This window comes from Oncorhynchus kisutch, linkage group LG8 (genome assembly GCF_002021735.2).
Source record: "Oncorhynchus kisutch isolate 150728-3 linkage group LG8, Okis_V2, whole genome shotgun sequence".
Taxonomy (NCBI): Eukaryota; Metazoa; Chordata; class Actinopteri; order Salmoniformes; family Salmonidae; genus Oncorhynchus; species Oncorhynchus kisutch.
In genome coordinates this window covers 26,420,460-26,440,343 of record NC_034181.2, presented here as the reverse complement: position 1 = coordinate 26,440,343, position 19,884 = coordinate 26,420,460, and the positions used below count along the sequence as shown (strand labels likewise).

At 41.7% G+C, this 19,884-nt stretch overlaps 1 protein-coding gene across 2 annotated transcripts in view; it reads right to left on the bottom strand.

The window, feature by feature from the left end:
- The window catches only part of LOC109895128 (T-box transcription factor TBX5-like), a 38,519-nt gene extending 19,759 nt beyond the window's left edge, over positions 1-18,760 (bottom strand). Inside the window, exons 1-7 of one of the 2 annotated variants that reach the window (XM_020488781.2) lie at positions 18,431-18,760; positions 14,821-14,951; positions 13,944-14,038; positions 13,366-13,485; positions 10,020-10,167; positions 9,439-9,591; positions 5,765-5,856 (exon numbers count right to left, since the gene is read on the bottom strand). In XM_020488781.2, the coding sequence (XP_020344370.1) occupies positions 5,765-5,856; positions 9,439-9,591; positions 10,020-10,167; positions 13,366-13,485; positions 13,944-14,038; positions 14,821-14,943 (731 nt within the window). In that variant the 5' untranslated portion in view covers positions 14,944-14,951; positions 18,431-18,760. The remainder of the gene's footprint in view (positions 1-5,764; positions 5,857-9,438; positions 9,592-10,019; positions 10,168-13,365; positions 13,486-13,943; positions 14,039-14,820; positions 14,952-18,430) is intronic. The other variant, XM_031829965.1, reaches the window with a different exon arrangement.
- Between the last annotated feature and the right edge of the window lie 1,124 nt (positions 18,761-19,884).

Here is a 19,884-nt window from a genome sequence, read left to right as displayed (position 1 = left end):
CTTGGCCAGGTCGCAATTGTAAATGAGAACTTGTTCTCAACTTGCCTACCTGGTTAAATAAAGGTAAAATAAAATAAATAAATAAAATAATCGAAGAGAATTCCCTTGGTAGATAATGCGGTCTACATTTGATTGTGAGGAATTCTAAATCAGGTGAACAGAAGGACTTGAGTTCCTGTATGTTGTTTTGGCCACACCACGTCCCGTTAACCATAAAGCATACGCCCCCGCCCCTCTTCTTACCAGAAAGATTGTTGTTTCTGTCGGCACGATGCGTGGAGAAACCAGCTGGCTGCACCGTCTCCGATAGCGTCTCTCCTGTGAGCCATGTTTCCGTGTTTCCTCTGGAATGCTACCCGTGCTCGGATTTCATCAACCTTGTTGTCAAGAGACTGGACAGTGGCGAGGAGAATGCTAGGGAGTGGTGCACGATGTGCCCGTCTCCGGAGTCTAACCAGAAGACCGCTTCGTTTTCCCCTTTTTCGATTTAGACAAAAATGTCCAATGCACAACTACATTTTTATGCTGATGATACTGTTATTTACTGTTGTGCCTCGTCTCTTACAAAAGCTTTCCAGAACATGCAAACTGCTTTTTATACTGTTCAACATACCTTGTGTCAATTTTAGGCTTATCCTCGATACTGACAAAACTAAACTAATGGTGTTTTCTAATGCAAGAAATAGACCTCTGAACTTTTCACCTATTACTACCTGTCAGGGCAAGGAGATTGAGGTTGTAACCTCATATCTTGGAATTTTAAATGATGACGGCCTGGCCTCTCTTTTAAATTGCATATTCAACAACTTACAAAAAAATTGAAGCTGAAATTGGGATTTTATTTTAGGAATAAGGCCTGTTTTTCTTTTGAAGCCAGAAGGAGGCTAGTATTAGCTACATTTATACATTTACTAGACTATGGGGATATTTTATATATGAATGCTTCCGCTCAGTGTTTGAGATCAATTGACACTCTTTACCATGGCACTTTGAGATTTATTTTAAACTGCAAAACGCTTGCGCACCACTGCACTTTGTATACCAGGGTTGGCTGGCCTTCTCTAGTCACTCGTAGGCTCAGTCACTGGTATACTTTTATTTACAAAGCCATTTTGGGTTTACTACCTTTTTATTTGTGCATCTTTATTGTTCAGAAATGTGGTGGGTACTCTCTTCATTCGCTGGACTTTACCCTGCTAACTGTTCCAAATGTGCGAACTGAATATGGTAAAAGGGCTTTTATGTACTCTGCGCCATCGTCTTGGAACACCTTACAAAATACTTTTAAACTGGAAGAACTTGTCCCGATTGGTGTTTTTAAATCACTGATGAAGGATTTTGAGGCTGATTCCCTGACCTGTCAATGTTTTTAATTTGCTGTTTTATACTCTTGTGAATTCAATGGTTTTTACTAGATTACTTGTAGTTTTTCATGTTGTCTGTCAAATTTTTTTGTAATGACTTGGTGCTGCCTATCTTGGCCAGAGCGCTCTTGAAAAAGAGATTTTAATCTCAATGAGACCTTCCTGGTTAAATAAATCAAATTAAAAAATTAAAATTATAGATTTGCATTTTATTAAGTATTTACCTGCTGTACAGCAAATATCCACTCTGCAAAAAATACATATTTTATTCTCTCTATTTGCTTTTCCTCCACTCTCTCTCCCTTTTTCTCTTCTACACTGGCCTCTCAGGTACCTCAGTGTTATGTAGGGGACAGTGGGCTATCTCTCTACCTCTCATCCTACCGTGACACACACTGCTGAGAGATAATATGCTTCTCTAAAAATAAACTCTCAGTAACATGCCACTTCAGATACTCTCCTGTTTCCCTCTTCTAACACCACAGTCATCCCCTTTCTTATTTCCTCCTTCCTCTCATAGAGCAGTACAGTGACTAATAAAATACCTTTCCAGTCCTCCCTTCTCATCCTCTCTCCTCCTTCTCCTAATCTACAGTCTCTCTCTGAGAGGACATAGAACACTTAACCCCTTAAACTGCTGACACAAAACAGACTGTCCCTTTCAAACGTCTGAGGCTCTGTACTCCAGTACCTTGGATTTGAAATTATACAATGACTGAGGTTAAAGTGTAGACTGTCAGCCTGAATTTGAGGGTATTTTCATTCATATCGGGTGAACCGTTTAGAAATTATTAGCACTTTTGTACATAGTTCCCCCATTTTAGAGGACCAAAAGTATTGGGACAAATTCACTTATGTGCATTAAAGTAGTCAAAAGTTGAGTATTTGGTCCCATATTCCTAGAACCCAACGATTACATCAAGCTCATGACTCTACTAAGTTGTTGGATGCATTTGCTGATTGTTTTGGTTGTGTTTCAGATTATTTTGTTAGCAATAGAAATTAATGGTGAACAATGTAGTGTCATTTTGGAGTCACTTTATTGTAAATAAGAATATAATATGTTACTGTAGATGATACCATGATTACAGATAGTGATTAATTAATTGTAAATAATGATAAGTAGGAAAGTTACAGATGCACATGCAGTACCAGTCAAAAGTTTGGACACACCTACTCATTCAAGGGTTTTAATTTATTTTTACTATTTTCTACATTTTAAAGTAATAGAAGACATCATAACTATGAAATAACATATATGCAATCCTGTAGTAACCAAAAAAGTGTTAAACAAATCAAAATATCTGATGAGTCCAAATGTGAATTTCTTGGTTCCAAACGCTGTGTCTTTGTGAGATGCAGGGTAGGTGAACGGATGATCTCTGCATGTGTGGTTCCCACCATGAAGCATGGAGGAGGAGGTGTGATGGTGTGGGGGTGCTTTGCTGGTGACATTGTCAGTGATTTATTTACAGACAGTGATTTATTTAGAATTAACCAGCACAGTGATTTACTTAGAATTAACCAGCATGGCTACCACAGCTTTCGGTAGCGATACGCCACCCCATCTGGTTTGCGCTTAGTGGTATTATCATTTGTTTTTTAACGGGACAATGACCCAACATACCGCCAGGCTGTGTCAGGGCTATTTGAGCAAGAAGGAGAGTGATTAAGTGCTGCATCAAATGACCTGGTCCACAATCACCCGAACTCAACCCAATTGAGATGGTTTGGGATGAGTTGGACTGCAGAGTGAAGGAAAAGCAGCCAACAAGTGCTCATTGTGGGAACTCCTTCAAGACTCTTGGAAAACCATTCCAGGTGAAGCTGGTTGAGAGAATGCCAGCATGTGCTAAGCTGCCATCAAGGCAAAGGGTGGCTACTTTGAAGAATCTAAAATATTAAATATATTTTGTTTTGTTTAACACTTTTTTGGTTACTACATGATTCCATATGTGTTATTTTATAGTTTTGATGTCTTCACTATTATTCTACAATGTCTAAAATAGTAAAAATAAAGAAAAACCCTTGAATGAGTGTGTGTATCCAAACTTTTGACCGGTACTGTATATCATACTCCCCCTCAAATGCTAACCTTCCCTGTTATTGTAATGGTGAGAGGTTAGCATGTCTTGGGAGTATGTTACTTGTGCATCTGTAACTTTCTCACGCATCATTATTTAATTTTCAGTTAGGACTATCCGTAATCATGGTCGCATCCACAATATGGGACCACCCAAACAAATACTAAACTTTTGACTACTTTATTAATACACATACAAGTTAGCTTGTCCCCTAAACTGGGGGAATATGTATAGAAAGTGCTGTAATTTCTAAAGGGTTCACCCAATATCTATGAAAAAACCCTCAAATTAAAACTGTCAGTCTGCACTTTAACATCATAGTCATTGTATTATTTTGTCAAATGTGTCACTGTCCTAATACTTTTGGAGCTAACTGTATATGCTCCAATGTGAGCTCGCCCAAACCAACCCTAGCAGCACAGCCCTGGGGTCCTTCCACCCCGCATCTCATGTTTCCTGGTCTTCCACACTGCCATTTTTGCCTGCCCCAACAAGTAGTTAACTAGTCAGTCCCTTCACCTGTTGGCTACGCTACAGTGCCTTCGGAGGGTATTCAGACCCCTTGACTTTTTCCACATTTTGTTACGTTACAGCCTTATTCTAAAATGTATTAAATAGTTTTTTCCCTTCAACAATCTGCACACAATGACAAAGCAAAAACTAGTTTTTAGAAGTGTATATCATATTTACATAAGTATTCAGACCCTTTACTGAGTAATTTGTTCAAGCACCTATGGCACCAATTACAGCCTCAAGTCTTCTTGGGTATGACGCTACAAGCTTGGCACCTGTATTTGGGGAGTTTCTCCCATTCTTCTCTGCAGATCCTCTCAAGCTCTGTCAGGTTGGGTGGGGAGTGTTGCTGCAGATCTATCCAGAGGTCTCTCCAGAGATGTTTGATCAGGTTCAAGTCCGGGCTCTGGCTGGGCCACTCAAGGACATTCAGAGACTTGTCCCGAAGCCACTCCTGCTTTGTTTAGGCTGTGTGCTTAGGGTCGTTGTCCTGTTGAACCTTCGCCCCAGTCTGAGGTCCTAAGCACTCTGGAGCAGGTTTTCATCAAGGATCTCTCTGTGCTTTGCACCATTCATCTTTGCCTCAATCCTGACTAGTCTCTGAGTCCCTGCCGCTGACAAACAGCCCCACAGCATGATGCTGCCACCACCATGCTTCACTGTAGGGATGGTGCCAGGTTTCCTCCAGAAATGACGCTTGGCATTCAGGCCAAAGAGTACAATCTTAATTTCATCTGACCAGAGAATCTTGTTTATCGTGGTCTGAGAGTCTTTAGGTGCCTTTTGGCAAACTCCAAGCGAGCTGTCATGTGACTTTTACTGAGGAGTGGCTTCCGTCTGGCCACTCTATCATAAAGGTCTGATTGGTGGAGTGCTGCAGAGATGGTTGTCCTTCTGGAAGGTTCTCCCAACTCCACAGAGGAACTCTAGAGCTCTGTCAGAGTGACCATCAGGTTCTTGGTCACCTCCCTGACCAAGGCCCTTCTCCCCCGATTGCTCAGTTTGGCCGGGCCGGCCAGCTCTAGGAAGAGTCTTGGTGGTTACAAACATCTTCCATTTAAGGATGATGGAGGCCACTGTGTTCTTGGGGACCTTCAATACTGAACACATTTTTTGGTGCCCTTCCCAAGATCTGTGCCTCGACACAATCCTGTCCCGGAGCACTATGGACAATTCCTTTGACCTCATGGCTTGGTTTTTTCTCTGACATGCACTGTCAACTGTGGGACCTTTATATAGACAGGTGTGTATAGACAGGGTGGCTTTCCAAATCATGTCCAATCAATTGAATTGACCACAAGTGGACTACAATCAAGTTGTAGAAACATCTCAAGGATAATCAATGGAAACAGGATGCATCTGAGCTCATTTTCGAGTCTCATAGCAGAGGGTCTGGATACTTATGTAAATAAGGTATTTCATTTAGATAATTTTTTAAAATGTGCAAATATTTCTAAAAACCTGTTTTCGCTTTTTCATTATGGGGTATTGTGTGTAGATTGCTGAGGATTTAAAAACATTATTTTTTTAGAATAAGGCTGTAACATAACAAAATGTGGAAAAAAGGGGCCTAAATACTTTCTGAAGGCAATATATACACAGGCCTGGCCAACGTACAGTATAGGTCCAGAATCAGCCCAAACCCTAGGCCTGTACACCACCCACCCAGGACAGAAAACACCCCTACCAGTCTGGAACAAGAAAAAAACAGATGCTTAACTGTCTCCTCTTCCCCAGAGAATCCTCTACTGTAGATCACTAGAGAGATAGATAGAGAGAGAGAGAGAGAGAGGCTGTACTCACCCCTGTATCTTAGCCATGCGGTGCAGCTCCATGTCATCACTGCCTCTGAAGCCCTTAGCGAACGGGTTGTTCTCTATCTTCAGCTGGGTGATCTGACAGGGACACAACATACTTCCTTAGATCACTTAACACCCAGCTCTGTCCTGTGTTGTACTGTATCCTACTGATCCATAAGGAATGTTGGATCTGGACCTGAACAGGGGTGGATTTGGGGACTCTGGATAGCAACATGAACATTTCACAGACCCACATTCTTAGAAAGGAAAGGTGCTACATAGAACCTAAAAGGGTTATTTGACTATCCCCATAGGACAACCCTTTGAATACCCTTTTTTGGTTCCTGGAAGGAACACAGAGGGTTCTACATGAACCCAAAAGGGTTCTATCTGGAACCCAAACATATTATCTACTTCACTTGGTTTGGCAATGTTAACATACAGTTGAAGTCGGAAGTTTACATACACCGTAGCCAAATATATTTAAAGTCAGTTTTCCACAATTCCTGACATCTAATCCTAGTAAAAATTCCCTGTTTTAGATCAGTTAGGATCCCCACTTCATTTTAAGAATGTGAAAAGTCTGAATAATAGTAGAGAGAATGATTTATTTCAATTTTTATTTCTTAAATCACATTCCCAGTGGGTCAGAAGTTTACATACACTCAATTCGTATTTGGTAGCATTGCTTTGAACTTGTTTAACTTGGGTCAAACATTTCGGGTAGCCTTCCACAAGCTTCCCACTATAATAAGTTGGGTGAATTTTGTCCCATTCCTCCTGACAGAGCTGCTGTAACTGAGTCAGGTTTGTAGAACTCTTTGCTCACACAAGCTTTTTCAGTTCTGCCCACAAATGTTCTATAGGATTAAGGTCAGAGCTTTGTGATGGCCACTCCAATATCTTGACTTTGTTGTCCTTAAGCCATAACTTTGGAAGTATGCTTGATTGTTATCGTCCATTTGGAAGACCCATTTGCGACCAAGCTTTAACTTCCTGACTGATGTCTTGAGATGATGCTTCAATATATCCACATAATTTTCCTCACTCATGATACCATCTATTTTGTGAAGTGCACCAGTCCCTCCTGCAGCAAAGCATCCCCACAACATGATGATGCCACCCAGGTGCTTCACGGTTGGGATGGTGTTCTTCGGCTTGCAAGCGACACCCTTTTTCCTCCAAACATGACGATGGTCATTATGGCCAGACAGTTCTATTTTTGTTTCATCAGACCAGAGGACATTTCTCCAAAAAGTACGATCTTTGTCCCCATGTTTAGTTGCAAACCGTAGTCTGGCTTTTTTTTATGGCGGTTTTGGAGCAGTGGCCTCTTTCTTGCTGAGTGGCCTTTCAGGTTATGTCGATATAGTACTCGTTTTACTGTGGAAATACACTGCTCAAAAAAATAAAGGGAACACTAAAATAACACATCCTAGATCTGAATGAATGAAATATTCTTATTAAATACTTTTTTCATTACATAGTTGAATGTGCTGACAACAAAATCACACAAAAATGATCAATGGAAATAAAATTTATCAACCCATGGAGGTCTGGATTTGGAGTCACACTCAAAATTAAAGTGGAAAACCACACTACAGGCTGATCCAACTTTGATGTAATGTCCTTAAAACAAGTCACAATGAGGCTCAGTAGTGTGTGTGGCCTCCACGTGCCTGTATGACCTCCCTATAACGCCTGGGCATGCTCCTGATGAGGTGGCGGATGGTCTCCTGAGGGATCTCCTCCCAGACCTGGACTAAAGCAACTCCTGGACAGTCTGTTGGTGGATGAAGTGAGACATGATGTCCCAGATGTGCTCAATTGGATTCAGGTCTGGGGAACGGGCGGGCCAGTCCATAGCATCAATGCCTTCCTCTTGCAGGAACTGCTGACACACTCAAGCCACATAAGGTCTAGCATTGTCTTGCATTAGGAGGAACCCAGGGCCAACCGCACCAGCATATGGTCTCACAAGGGGTCTGAGGATCTCATCTCGGTACCTAATGGCAGTCAGGCTACCTCTGGCGAGCACATGGAGGGCTGTGCGGCCCCCCAAAGAAATGCCACCCCACCCCACACCATGACTGACCCACCGCCAAACCGGTCATGCTGGAGGATGTTGCAGGCAGCAGAACGTTCTCCACGGCGTCTCCATACTGTCACATGTGCTCAGTGTGAACTTGCTTTCATCTGTGAAGAGCACAGGGCGCCAGTGGCGAATTTGCCAATCTTGGTGTTCTCTGGCAAATGCCAAACGTCCTGCACGGTGTTGGGCTGTAAGCACAACCCCCACCTGTGGACGTCGGGCCCTCATACCACCCTCATGGAGTCTGTTTCTGACCGTTTGGAGTCTGTTTCTGGAGTCTGTTTCTGACCGTCTGACCTACGCTGACAGACACAGCAAACCTTCTTGCCACAGCTCGCATTGATGTGCCATTCTGGATGAGCTGCACTACCTGAGCCACTTGTGTGGGTTGTAGACTCCGTCTCATGCTACCACTAGAGTGAAAGTTTCCTCCAGCATCTTCACAAGGTTCTTTGCTGTTGTTCTGGGATTGATTTGCACTTTTTGCACCAAAGTACGTTCATCTCTAGGAGACAGAATGCATCTCCTTCCTGAGCGGTATGATGCTGTGTGGTCTCATGGTGTTTATATTTGCATACTATTGTTTGTACAGATGAACGTGGTACCTTCAGGCGTTTGGAAAATGCTCCCAAGGATGAACCAGATTTGTGGAGGTCTACAATTTTTTTCTGAAGTCTTGGCTGATTTATTTAGATTTTTCCATGATGTCAAGAAAAGAGGCACTGAGTTTGAAGGTAGGCCTTGAAATACATCCACAGGTACACCTCCAATTGACTCAAATTATGTCAATTAGCCTATCAGAAGCTTCTAAAGCCATGACATCATTTTCTGGAATTTTCTAAGCTGTTTAAAGGCACAGTCAACTTAGTGTATGTAAACTTCTGACCCACTGGAATTGTGATACAGTGAATTACAAAACTATAGTTAACAAGAAATGTGTGGAGTGGCTGAAAAACGAGTTAATGACTCCAACCTAAGTATATGTAAACTTCCGACTTCAACTGTATGTTTCCCATGCCAATAAATCCCGAGAGAGAGCGAGAGAGAGAGAGAGAGAGAGAGAGAGAGAGAGAGAGAGCGAGAGAGAGCGAGAGCGAGAGCGAGAGCGAGAGCGAGAGAGAGAGCGAGAGCGAGAGAGAGAGAGAGAGAGAGAGAGAGAGAGAGAGAGAGAGAGAGAGAGAGAGAGAGAGAGAGAGAGAGAGAGAGAAAAAAAAAAAACTATGTGTGTATGGTTCCAGCGCTCTGGTGCCGGAACCATAACAGACATGATCAAAGGAAAGGAACAGGTTGGAACTGCCCTGTGAAGTGTACACACTGGGATGTTATCAGACTTGACATGTTGAATTGAGAACAGTGACCCCGGGGAATAATGCACTGATTCACATGGCAAAAAGATACACCCATAAGACAACTCTGTCCTGCTTTAGCTACAACTCAGTTAAATAATCTGCACAACAGGACCTGGATAATTCAACTGTATCTATGACAAAATAATCCAGAAATATCTGATCAAATCATTTGAACAAAAATGTGACTTTGTTAATTAACTAAATAATAATGACTTTGTGTTTTCAGTGATTCAGTACCTTGTGGTTCTGGTATGATGTCACGGCGATGAATGAGGTCTCTGAGAACATGTGCGTGCAGAAGGCTGTGTTCTTGGAACCAAACCCATTGTGTTCATCTGCTTTGACGATGTGGAGGCGGGGTTGGTATTTATGCATTGAGTTTAATATAATCTGCAATACAGCAAAAACAGAGACATACAGTAAACAGTAAAACACTGAATGCTGTAGCGCCATCCCACTTGTAGAATGATATTCAATAGGGCCACAAAATTGCCCTTCTGTCTCCTCTGGACCCATGCTAAATTGTTAATTTCCAGATGTGTCTCTTTTTGTACCAATTTACTGGGCGTATCTTTGTTGTGGTCCCTCTCTAGTGTGTGTGTGTGTGTGTGTTCGTTGAGAGACCTAATCCTAATTGATGTGATAGTCCTACCAGGCATGGGTATGAGGCATGAGCTAATGGCCCTGAACGTCATTAACATCATTATTGTGGTTACCGCTGTTTTATCAGCAGTGCTATCCATCTTCACACACACACACACACACACATCCATCCTCACACACACACATACACAGGTAGAGAGAAGTAAAGGACTGACGTGTCCAAAGGGGTCCAGGTGGTTGTTAGTGAGTTTGAGTTTCTGGAAGGAGACAAGCTGGCGTGCCCAGTGGCTCCCAGTGGCTGGAGAGTCAGGGTGGACGTACAACCTCCCTGGCATGGCCGGCTCCGCCTTCCCCGAAACAGACCTGACACACACACACGCACACTGAATTCACACATTGACAACTAAACCAAATATCAATCACAATAGGACGCTGATGTGAGTGTCAGATGGCCCTGCTTTGACCCAGCCCTGCCCTATTCTGCCGCCACTCGTACTGTATATGTCTCTCTCTCTCACTCACTCTCTCACACACACACACAGTCTGACCCGGCCATGCTCTATACTGTTCCTCTACTGTCACAGGAGACACACAGATCTGACATGCCACGGTGGTGCCTCTGGCTGTATCTATTCTTATTATTAGACCAACATCCTCCTCACATTTAAACTGCTTTCAACATGAAGAGAGACACAGCTGGCCCCCATCAGTGACATCAGAATATGTTAATACCAATCCAGGTGTAAATCAGAGCGATGGATGATGTACAAGCAAATCACAACCATGTGAGCATGAAAGATGTTTCCAAACTGATCATACTTGTAGGACAATAAACTAATCTGATCTATTTCAAACAGGCAAAATGTTCTGGTTCACATGAAATACACTGCTCAAAAAAATAAAGGGAACACTTAAACAACACAATGTATCTCCAAGTCAATCACACTTCTGTGAAATCAAACTGTCCACTTAGGAAGCAACACTGATTGACAATAAATTTCACATGCTGTTGTGCAAATGGAATAGACAACAGGTGGAAATTATAGGCAATTAGCAAGACACCCCCAATAAAGGAGTGGTTCTGCAGGTGTTCCTATGCTTCCTGGCTGATGTTTTGGTCACTTTTGAATGCTGGCGGTGCTTTCACTCTAGTGGTAGCATGAGACGGAGTCTACAACCCACACAAGTGGCTCATGTAATGCAGCTCATCCAGGATGGAACATCAATGCGAGCTGTGGCAAGAAGGTTTGCTGTGTCTGTCAACGTAGTGTCCAGAGCATGGAGGCGCTACCAGGAGACAGGCCAGTACATCAGGAGACGTGGAGGAGGCCGTAGGAGGGCAACAATCCAGCAGCAGGACCGCTACCTCCGCCTTTGTGCAAGGAGGAGCAGGAGGAGCACTGCCAGAGCACTGCAAAATTACCTCCAGCAGGCCACAAATGTGCATGTGTCTGCTCAAACGGTCAGAAACAGACTCCATGATGGTGGTATGAAGGCCCGACGTACACAGGTGGGGGTTGTGCTTACAGCCCAACACCGTGCAGGACGTTTGGCATTTGCCAGAGAACACCAAGATTGGCAAATTCGCCACTGGCGCCCTGTGCTCTTCACAGATGAAAGCAGGTTCACACTGAGCACGTGACAGACGTGACAGTCTGGAGACGCCGTGGAAAACGTTCTGCTGCCTGCAACATCCTCCAGCATGACCGGTTTGGCGGTGGGTCAGTCATGGTGTGGGGTGGCATTTCTTTGGGGGGCCGCACAGCCCTCCATGTGCTCGCCAGAGGTAGCCTGACTGCCATTAGGTACCGAGATGAGATCCTCAGACTCCTTGTGAGACCATATGCTGGTGCGGTTGGCCCTGGGTTCCTCCTAATGCAAGACAATGCTAGACCTCATGTGGCTGGAGTGTGTCAGCAGTTCCTGCAAGAGGAAGGCATTGATGCTATGGACTGGCCCGCCCGTTCCCCTGACCTGAATCCAATTGAGCACATCTGGGACATCATGTCTCACTTCATCCACCAACGCCACGTTGCACCACAGACTGTCCAGGAGTTGGCGGATGCTTTAGTCCAGGTCTGGGAGGAGATCCCTCAGGAGGCCATCCGCCACCTCATCAGGAGCATGCCCAGGCATTGTAGGGAGGTCATACAGGCACGTGGAGGCCACACACACTACTGAGCCTCATTTTGACTTGTTTTAAGGACATTACATCAAAGTTGGATCAGCCTGTAGTGTGGTTTTCCACTTTAATTTTGAGTGTGACTCCAAATCCAGACCTCCATGGGTTGATAAATTTGATTTCCATTGATCATTTTTGTGTGATTTTGTTGTCAGCACATTCAACTATGTAAAGAAAAAAGTATTTAATAAGAATATTTCATTCATTCAGATCTAGGATGTGTTATTTTAGTGTTCCCTTTATTTTTTTGAGCAGTGTACAATAGAACATGACGTGTGTGCTTGTTGTTGTCTGTGTGTATGACTTCTTAAGTTGGACTAGTAACCGAAAGGTTGCAAGTTCGAATCCCCGAGCTGACAAGGTACAAATCTGTCGTTCTGCCCCTGAACAGGCAGTTAACCCACTGTTCCTAGGCCGTCATTGAAAATAAGAATTTGTTCTTAACTGACTTGCCTAGTAAAGTAAAGGTAAAATAAAAAATAATAATTTAAAGTTGGAATCTATCTGAGAAGAAGGCCTCCAACTGGCCGCAACTGGACCGAGTTGGAAAACATGTTCACTGAAGTTATTTCACGTCTGTCAAATGGGACAGGGAAATGACAGAGCACCACGGATATTTACAAACAAAGAACCTCCCTTAGAGGGTAATCTACCCACGCACAACAGCGTTCACATTAGACATTAACATAGGGCCTTGTCCTAAACATGACTGAAAATGGGCCATCTGCCTCCTATTGGGCCAGGGGGATCAGCTGAATGAAGTGTCTTTTAGGGTGCAACAGGGCATCATCACGTGACCAGGGAGAGGATGACAGACTCACGCAGCACAAGTGGGTTTAGATCTCCCCTGCAGCCTCATGCTGGTGTGGACCTCAGAGAGACCTGGTCTTTAATCTGCCCGCCACATGAACCCATGGTACTGAGACTGAACCGGTGGTCAGGGACAGGGGGAGTGGAGCGCGGCCAGCAGGCAAACACAGGGAAATAGGGCACAGGGCACGGGGTAGGACTGGGACATCACTGCAGCGTTTTAGTAGGGCTATACATCCACGGCTCTGCTCTGTGTTATATTTCTCTCTCTGTGATGTTGTTAAAATACAGCATTTGATCATTTATGTAAATGTAATTATTATCAGCATAGTTTTATTGGGATTAAATCTCTAATAGGAGAGATGGATATATCTGCCTAGCTCTTGGTTTTCTGATACTTTGAAGCTTGAAACTTGACTATTGGGTGTGTTGAGTCAGTTATAGGCTACTAAGCCCATTTCAAGTATTTATTTAATAAGCTCATGAGATAAACATTAGTTTACATTTAACGCAAATAATGCACATCAAGTAGGCTATTTAAATATGCAAAGATGTGATATGGAGCTTGCCATTTATTATCAGCGAACTTGTAGCGGTGGTCATCTGCTGGCACGATATCCATGAGGAGAATGTACTTGCTTTTAGAGTTGAGGCCCGTCACCTTCACCTTGTAGCAGGGGAACATCCGCCTGGCGAGACAGGAAAACCACCGACAGTAAGGAACATAGCAAAAAAAAAGCAATATCAGTAGGCCTTATCACTAAGGCATAAAAACCATCGCTGCAGTTGTGAGCAAAAACCGAAACAAAACATACTTGTGGTAATTATAGGCTAAATAAAAATGTTAGGCTACAAACATTAATCACAAAAATGTGACTAAATATTTGAAGGTTTAACAGGTCTATAGGCCTAGTAGATTAGTTTTTATATTTTCCTACATGCTCCTTGGTAATTACCATATAGCCTAAGCCAACGTAAAAAGAGAGAAACAATGTGTTTGCAAGTTTATGGGGACACGATTTTAATTCTCAATCTCACCTAATACAAAAATACATCCAGCAAAGAATAGGCTACTTTTCCTTTTTCAAAACATTCCGCACTGATGTCTGAAGATAAAAAATGAATAGATTAAGATAGGCTATTTTACCTTCCCGCCTTAGTGATGATCATCTCCGTTCCAACCTCGTGGAATTTATCCCACAGTTCCCGCTCTTGCGTGTATACTTTTATTCCATCCATTCCCTGAGAACAGAGAGAATAGGTGAGATTATAAATATATTAAACATTTAAACCAAAGACCCACTCCCTCCGCCATGAATATCCTACCAATATGTCTACACAAACTTGTTATTTGAACATTGTAAAAATAATAAATAAATTAAATTAAATTAAAATATGTTGGTCTGTAAAGCCTGCCAATTTACATTGTATTTTATCTTAATGAGACTAGGTCATATTGGAACAGGTTTATTTTACATTAATAACAATAACAGTGTAAGCCTATATATTACATGCTGCTGAAGGTTTCACATTTATCCGTCAACAACGATATTTTAACGGAGTTTGACACAGATTTGACCAGAGAGAAGCAGTCAGTCATTCAGTGTTGCTCTGGGCATGTTCTAGGTAACCAACCGACAGTTTAGAAGACACATCTAGGTCATAGTCAGCTCCTGCATTCCTAAAACGGACTGTTTGTTTCTGCCTTGACATGACATGGACTCCTACCTAGCTGACTTTAGTTATTATATTGGGGGAATAAATTAATCGTTTAAATTAGTGGCCTAGGCCTATATTATTTTGTGAAAAAATAGGTATCTCTAATAGGCTATAACACCATAGATTATTAGCCTAATAATGACATTATTTTCAATAAGGTTTTTTCCATATCACTTAAGGAGAAAAAAATCATGCAATTACGGTGCATGCAAAAATCGTCATCACCCTCAATAAATAAAAAAATGGAAGTGCATCGTTTTTATGTTTAGAACAATTAAACACACACGCACACAGAGGTTAGTTACCTGCTGTGTGCACGTTGCCTGCGGTGAAGGTGGCGAGCTCAGGGAGCGAGTGTGATTCTCCGGTTTGTTCTCTTTCGGTGAGTCCTTGTCGGTGTCCGCGCGCTCTTGGATGGCGCTAGCCATGACACCACCTGACACCGAGGGACACACGGTCGGGATAGACGCAACACACACACACAATTATCTGATATTATATTATCAGTCAATACTTTACTACTAGCCAATTAGACCTACTACTATAGGCAATCATTCAATATTCCATTAAGCTAATAGCCAAAGGAGATAGGCCTATATGGATGCTGTATTTTCAGAATCATCGGCCTAGGCCTCAATTCGTTGGAGCATGGGCTCGACAAGGTGTAGTGTCGAAAGCGTTCCACAGGGATGCGGGCCCATGTTGACTCCAATGCTTCCCACAGTTGTGCCAAGTTGGCTGGATGTCCTTTGGGTGGTGGACCGTTCTTGATACACACGCGGAACTGTTGAGCGTGAAAAACCCAGCAGTGTTGCAGTTCTTGATACAAACGGGTAGCACCTACCATACCCCATTCAAAGGCACTTAAATATTTTGTCTTGCCCATTCACCCTCTGAATGACACACATACACAATCCATTTCTTAATTGGCTTAAATATCCTTATTTAACCTGTCTCCTCCCCTTCCTCTACACTGAAGTGGATTTATCAATAAGGGAAACAGCTTTCACCTATTCACCTGGTCAGTGTCTGTCACGGAAAGAGGCGGTGTTCTTAATGTTTTGTACACCCAGTGTATATCCGGATTCAATGATATGCTTAGTTTACCATCCAAATGAAAAGCGTTCACTAAAGCGTGTATTATAGGCTACATTGAAACGTTGCAAAATAAAGCAAATATGATCTCCACTAATATATTAATATGTTGACTGTAGAGCTGAAAATATTGACTTGAATTCAATGTGCAGCTCAGTCTCATTTCACAGAAAATATGCCAAAATAATAATGCAATTCAAACTAAAACTATACTACCAAATATGCTCATACACAAATGGTCTAGATAATCAAATGAAACAAATTAAGAAATCAATATCAGTAGGCTAAGGCTTTGTGACAAACTATTATTAGGCCATATTGAAAATAATTTCATGATTATGTCACATGGTGGGCATATTAATTAACAAGGTAATAATAACAACAATAATATTATCAACAATAACAACAATATTAATCATCACCATCATCATCATAATCATAATCTAATAACAGTCTAATAATGAATGTAGTTTATGCATATATTAATTTAGGCTTATAAATAATGTATCAATAATAACCTAAGAATAACACTATTTTAGGCTACTAGAAATCAAATATGTTATTAGTAAGCTATACAATGATAGGATGCTATAAACTGTGAAAGATCAAGGCACACTGGTAAAAAAAACATTGTTTTCAATATATTATTGACTATAACATTTCTAGTGACGCGAAAGGCTCTTTCAATCTATAAAACTGAAGCGTTACATATACGCGATAGAAATGTTAAGGTCATTTCTGATGGAGCCGAAATATGCAGCGTTTACCGTGAATGCAGTCTCCGCTAAATCAGGAACATTGACTTTAAATCTCAATCACGCTGTAAAACTGAATTTACGCGATGAGACTAAATACAATCTAAACAGTGTTTCTGGATGACCGATGAGAGTTCCAGTTTGACTTATTGTAGGTAAAATCCCAGACTGCACATTAATATCTCTCACTGAACAGCACACACATATATATATAAATACACCGAAAAATAAGTAGTATATATATATACTTATACTTAGTATATATATACTACTTATTTTTCGGTGTATTTTTGTTCTGTCAAATAATGTGGCCAAATCAGCTACTTCTATTTGAAGTAGCCTATTTGATAGTATTTTCAAATAACATCCTATAAATAGCCGAAACTATTTACAAATACTTGTTTCCAAAAACACATTATTTCAAATACCCATTAGGACCAAACTGGGTTCAAATGCATATAGTATTTAAATATTTGTGTTTAAAATTTCCCTTTGTGTATTTGAGTATTTCCTCATGCCATTATTTTTCAAGTGTATTTCCAAATAGGCCTACATTCCAACATTAAACTACTTTTATTTTCAAATAAAAATGATCCAAATACTTATCCTACTTCGAAATGACTTTGAAGTAATGGAAATCCCTACGTTAAATAGTATTTGAACCCAGGTCTGCACTATACATCAACTCTGGACAGGAACGTCATGGAGTCCGCCGTCTAAAGCCAAGCTGCTGAGACTAAACAACACATTCATACTCAAACACTCCTTACTCTTTGGGTGTAGGCCGTCTACCTTATGCGCTGTTCTGTTTCGTCCCTGGAGAACACAGTTCAACGGTCATCCTGGTGTGTGTGTTAAATCAGTGTCCCGAGTCGCTGTGTTACCTATATCCAAAATTCCCACAGGCCCACACTCATGCACTTAAGTAACCGAATGAATTAGAACACTCTGTGAGCAGACCTCCGTCAGTAACGCATTATACCGTGAATATCATACTGGACGAAGGTTATATACTTCGTAGCATTTTAAAAATGGATTGTAGCCTATGTCTGGACAACCTTTCCTACTACTGTCTGACTCTGACCGTTGTCGCAGCCTGGTCGACCCTCAAGAGACCCCGGTGTTCCCGCCTTCCCTCCTCCTCTCTCTCTCTCTCTCTCCGTGTAGGGGAGCTCTCAGTTTGTCCCTCAAATCAGCAATGATTTAGCCTACACTCCTCCAATATTCTCTGACAACCGCAAGTGTTCCCATATTTAGGATGCCCTAAATATCAGGAGTCAAATCGATCAAAGTAGGCCTATCACAATTATCAATTTATGTCACTGAAAGATAGGATCAGAAGATGTCTCTCTCACACACACACACACACAATGAGAGAGAGCTAGAAAGTGGGGGGATCGTCGTTTTATGAGGATTTGGTTTAATAGCATGAAAGTAGACTACATAATCTCTATTGAAATGAGGAGTAACAATAAATAAATACACGAATGCATTATCTCAGAATATAAATCGCTAAACTAGCCTAGACATGTATATTATCGCATAGGCTACCATCCTCCAAAGCTATTTGGTGCAGTGAGCGCGAATATGTCTGGATTACTGACAATCGAGATAATCAACCGGTTGCGCGCATTACCGTGCAGCTCTAGCACAGAGTCAACCGGAGTTGAAAGTTGAAGGGGTCAACGCGAGGTAAACTGGCGCTCGTTTGGACTCGGCTCTCTCCGGTTGGCGAAATGAATTTGACTCTGATTTCCATGAAATAATCCATCCGCAATCACACACACTGAAATAGTCTGTCAGGGCTGTTATATGTGCAGTGTCCCGCGCGCTCTAACGCACAAGTTTCCCTTCAACCCAAACATTATTTTCTCAAGTGATAGGCTTGCAGATCATTTAATAATAGTCCTATATTAATAGTCTTATATTATATGCTTTCATAAATATATGCTAAGTAGGATAGATCTCTATTTTTATCACAAATAAAAAGACAAACGACTATAGCCTGTAGGCCATGCACCTCTCCAAAACAGACCAGGTTATTTCAACAATTGTTGTGTCTTACCGTGTCCAGATGTCAGTTCAGCGCTGGGACATTTGTAGTCTATTGACTCTATTCGATCTGTAGGCTACTAGTCTGTCAACAGTCCTCGACGGTCTCATATGAAGCAGTCCATACGTCTGTGCGTTGGGGCATTCATATAAATAATGTGCTGTCATGGAGTGGCATTAGGATTGTGGCTGTTGTGGAGTGGAGATGGTTTGTGTTGAGTTGGGGGGGATGCTCTGATAACGGTTTCCGTCGCCACGTACACCACACACGTCACCGCGCTCACACGACTAACCCCCTGCGGACCCGCACGGTTTGGTTACACTGTTAATGATCACAGAGATTTGCCTATATAGTCAACATTCGGCCTAGTCTACTGCTACCAATCGGTGGTATTATAAGCATTTCAACTGCCAGAGAAATGGATGGAAATGACCGATGGACAAATATCAACATGCTATTGATAACTAGGCGATGTGGGGGTGTTTTGCGAATATCAGACTACGACTGTTTCTAAACTTCATGTGCAGCGGAACGCTCTCCTCTCTCCTCTCTCTCCTTGCGCCCTCTGACCTGTAGGTGTTCTCTTTCCTCATATGGGAGAGAGAGACAGCGAGTGAGCGAGAGAGTTAGACCCCTCATTGTCTCAAATCCTAATCCTGCGATAAGAAACAGCAGCCTTAGTTGGTAAGTGTGAGATATAAAACACGTTTTTCTCGAAATATTTTATAAAAATGTGTAGAAGATGTATAATTATGTTAAACAATCGTTTCGAGATAATTGGCCTACACTCGCAGTATATTTATTGAATAGACCTATTTCATTTTTAACTGTCAAGTGATTGTCGTCTTCTTTGGCTGCATATGCCTAATGTCAAGGAAAATAGTTATGTCAATTCAAACTCAAGACCGACTGTTTTAGTTGATTGCTATAATTGTATGTGTCATCTCCTTTTGAATGAACAGGAACGAAAACACTACGCTACATTCATCACGAACAGCAACTGTTCACGAGAAAATGTGTTTGGTTAGATGGTTTGACAAGCGCGTCTGCAGAGGTGCGTGTAGGCCAATTCACCTTTTTAATAATTAATATTTAATCAAACAACTGTTAGGCATAATACGAAAACCGTTATTCTTTATAACTTCAATATTACAAATATGTCAGATTGTTATAAACGAATGTAGGGGCCTATCACTAATTTCAAATAGTTAGCCTATTAAACTAGGAATTTGAATCAAGTCCGGGGGTCAAGTGCGGTATATATTAACGATATACTATATTGTAAGTTTGTATATAATAATGCAATTGGTTAATTTAAACAATCTTAAATTGACTGTCAGGGAGTAAAACATCCCATAACCAAGTCAAGCCTTGAGAAAAAAAGTTACTGTATATTAAATATTCTCAGTTGGAATTGAAGGGGCAATCAGCAGTTTCTGCATCCATTTTTGGACTTATAAATTAAT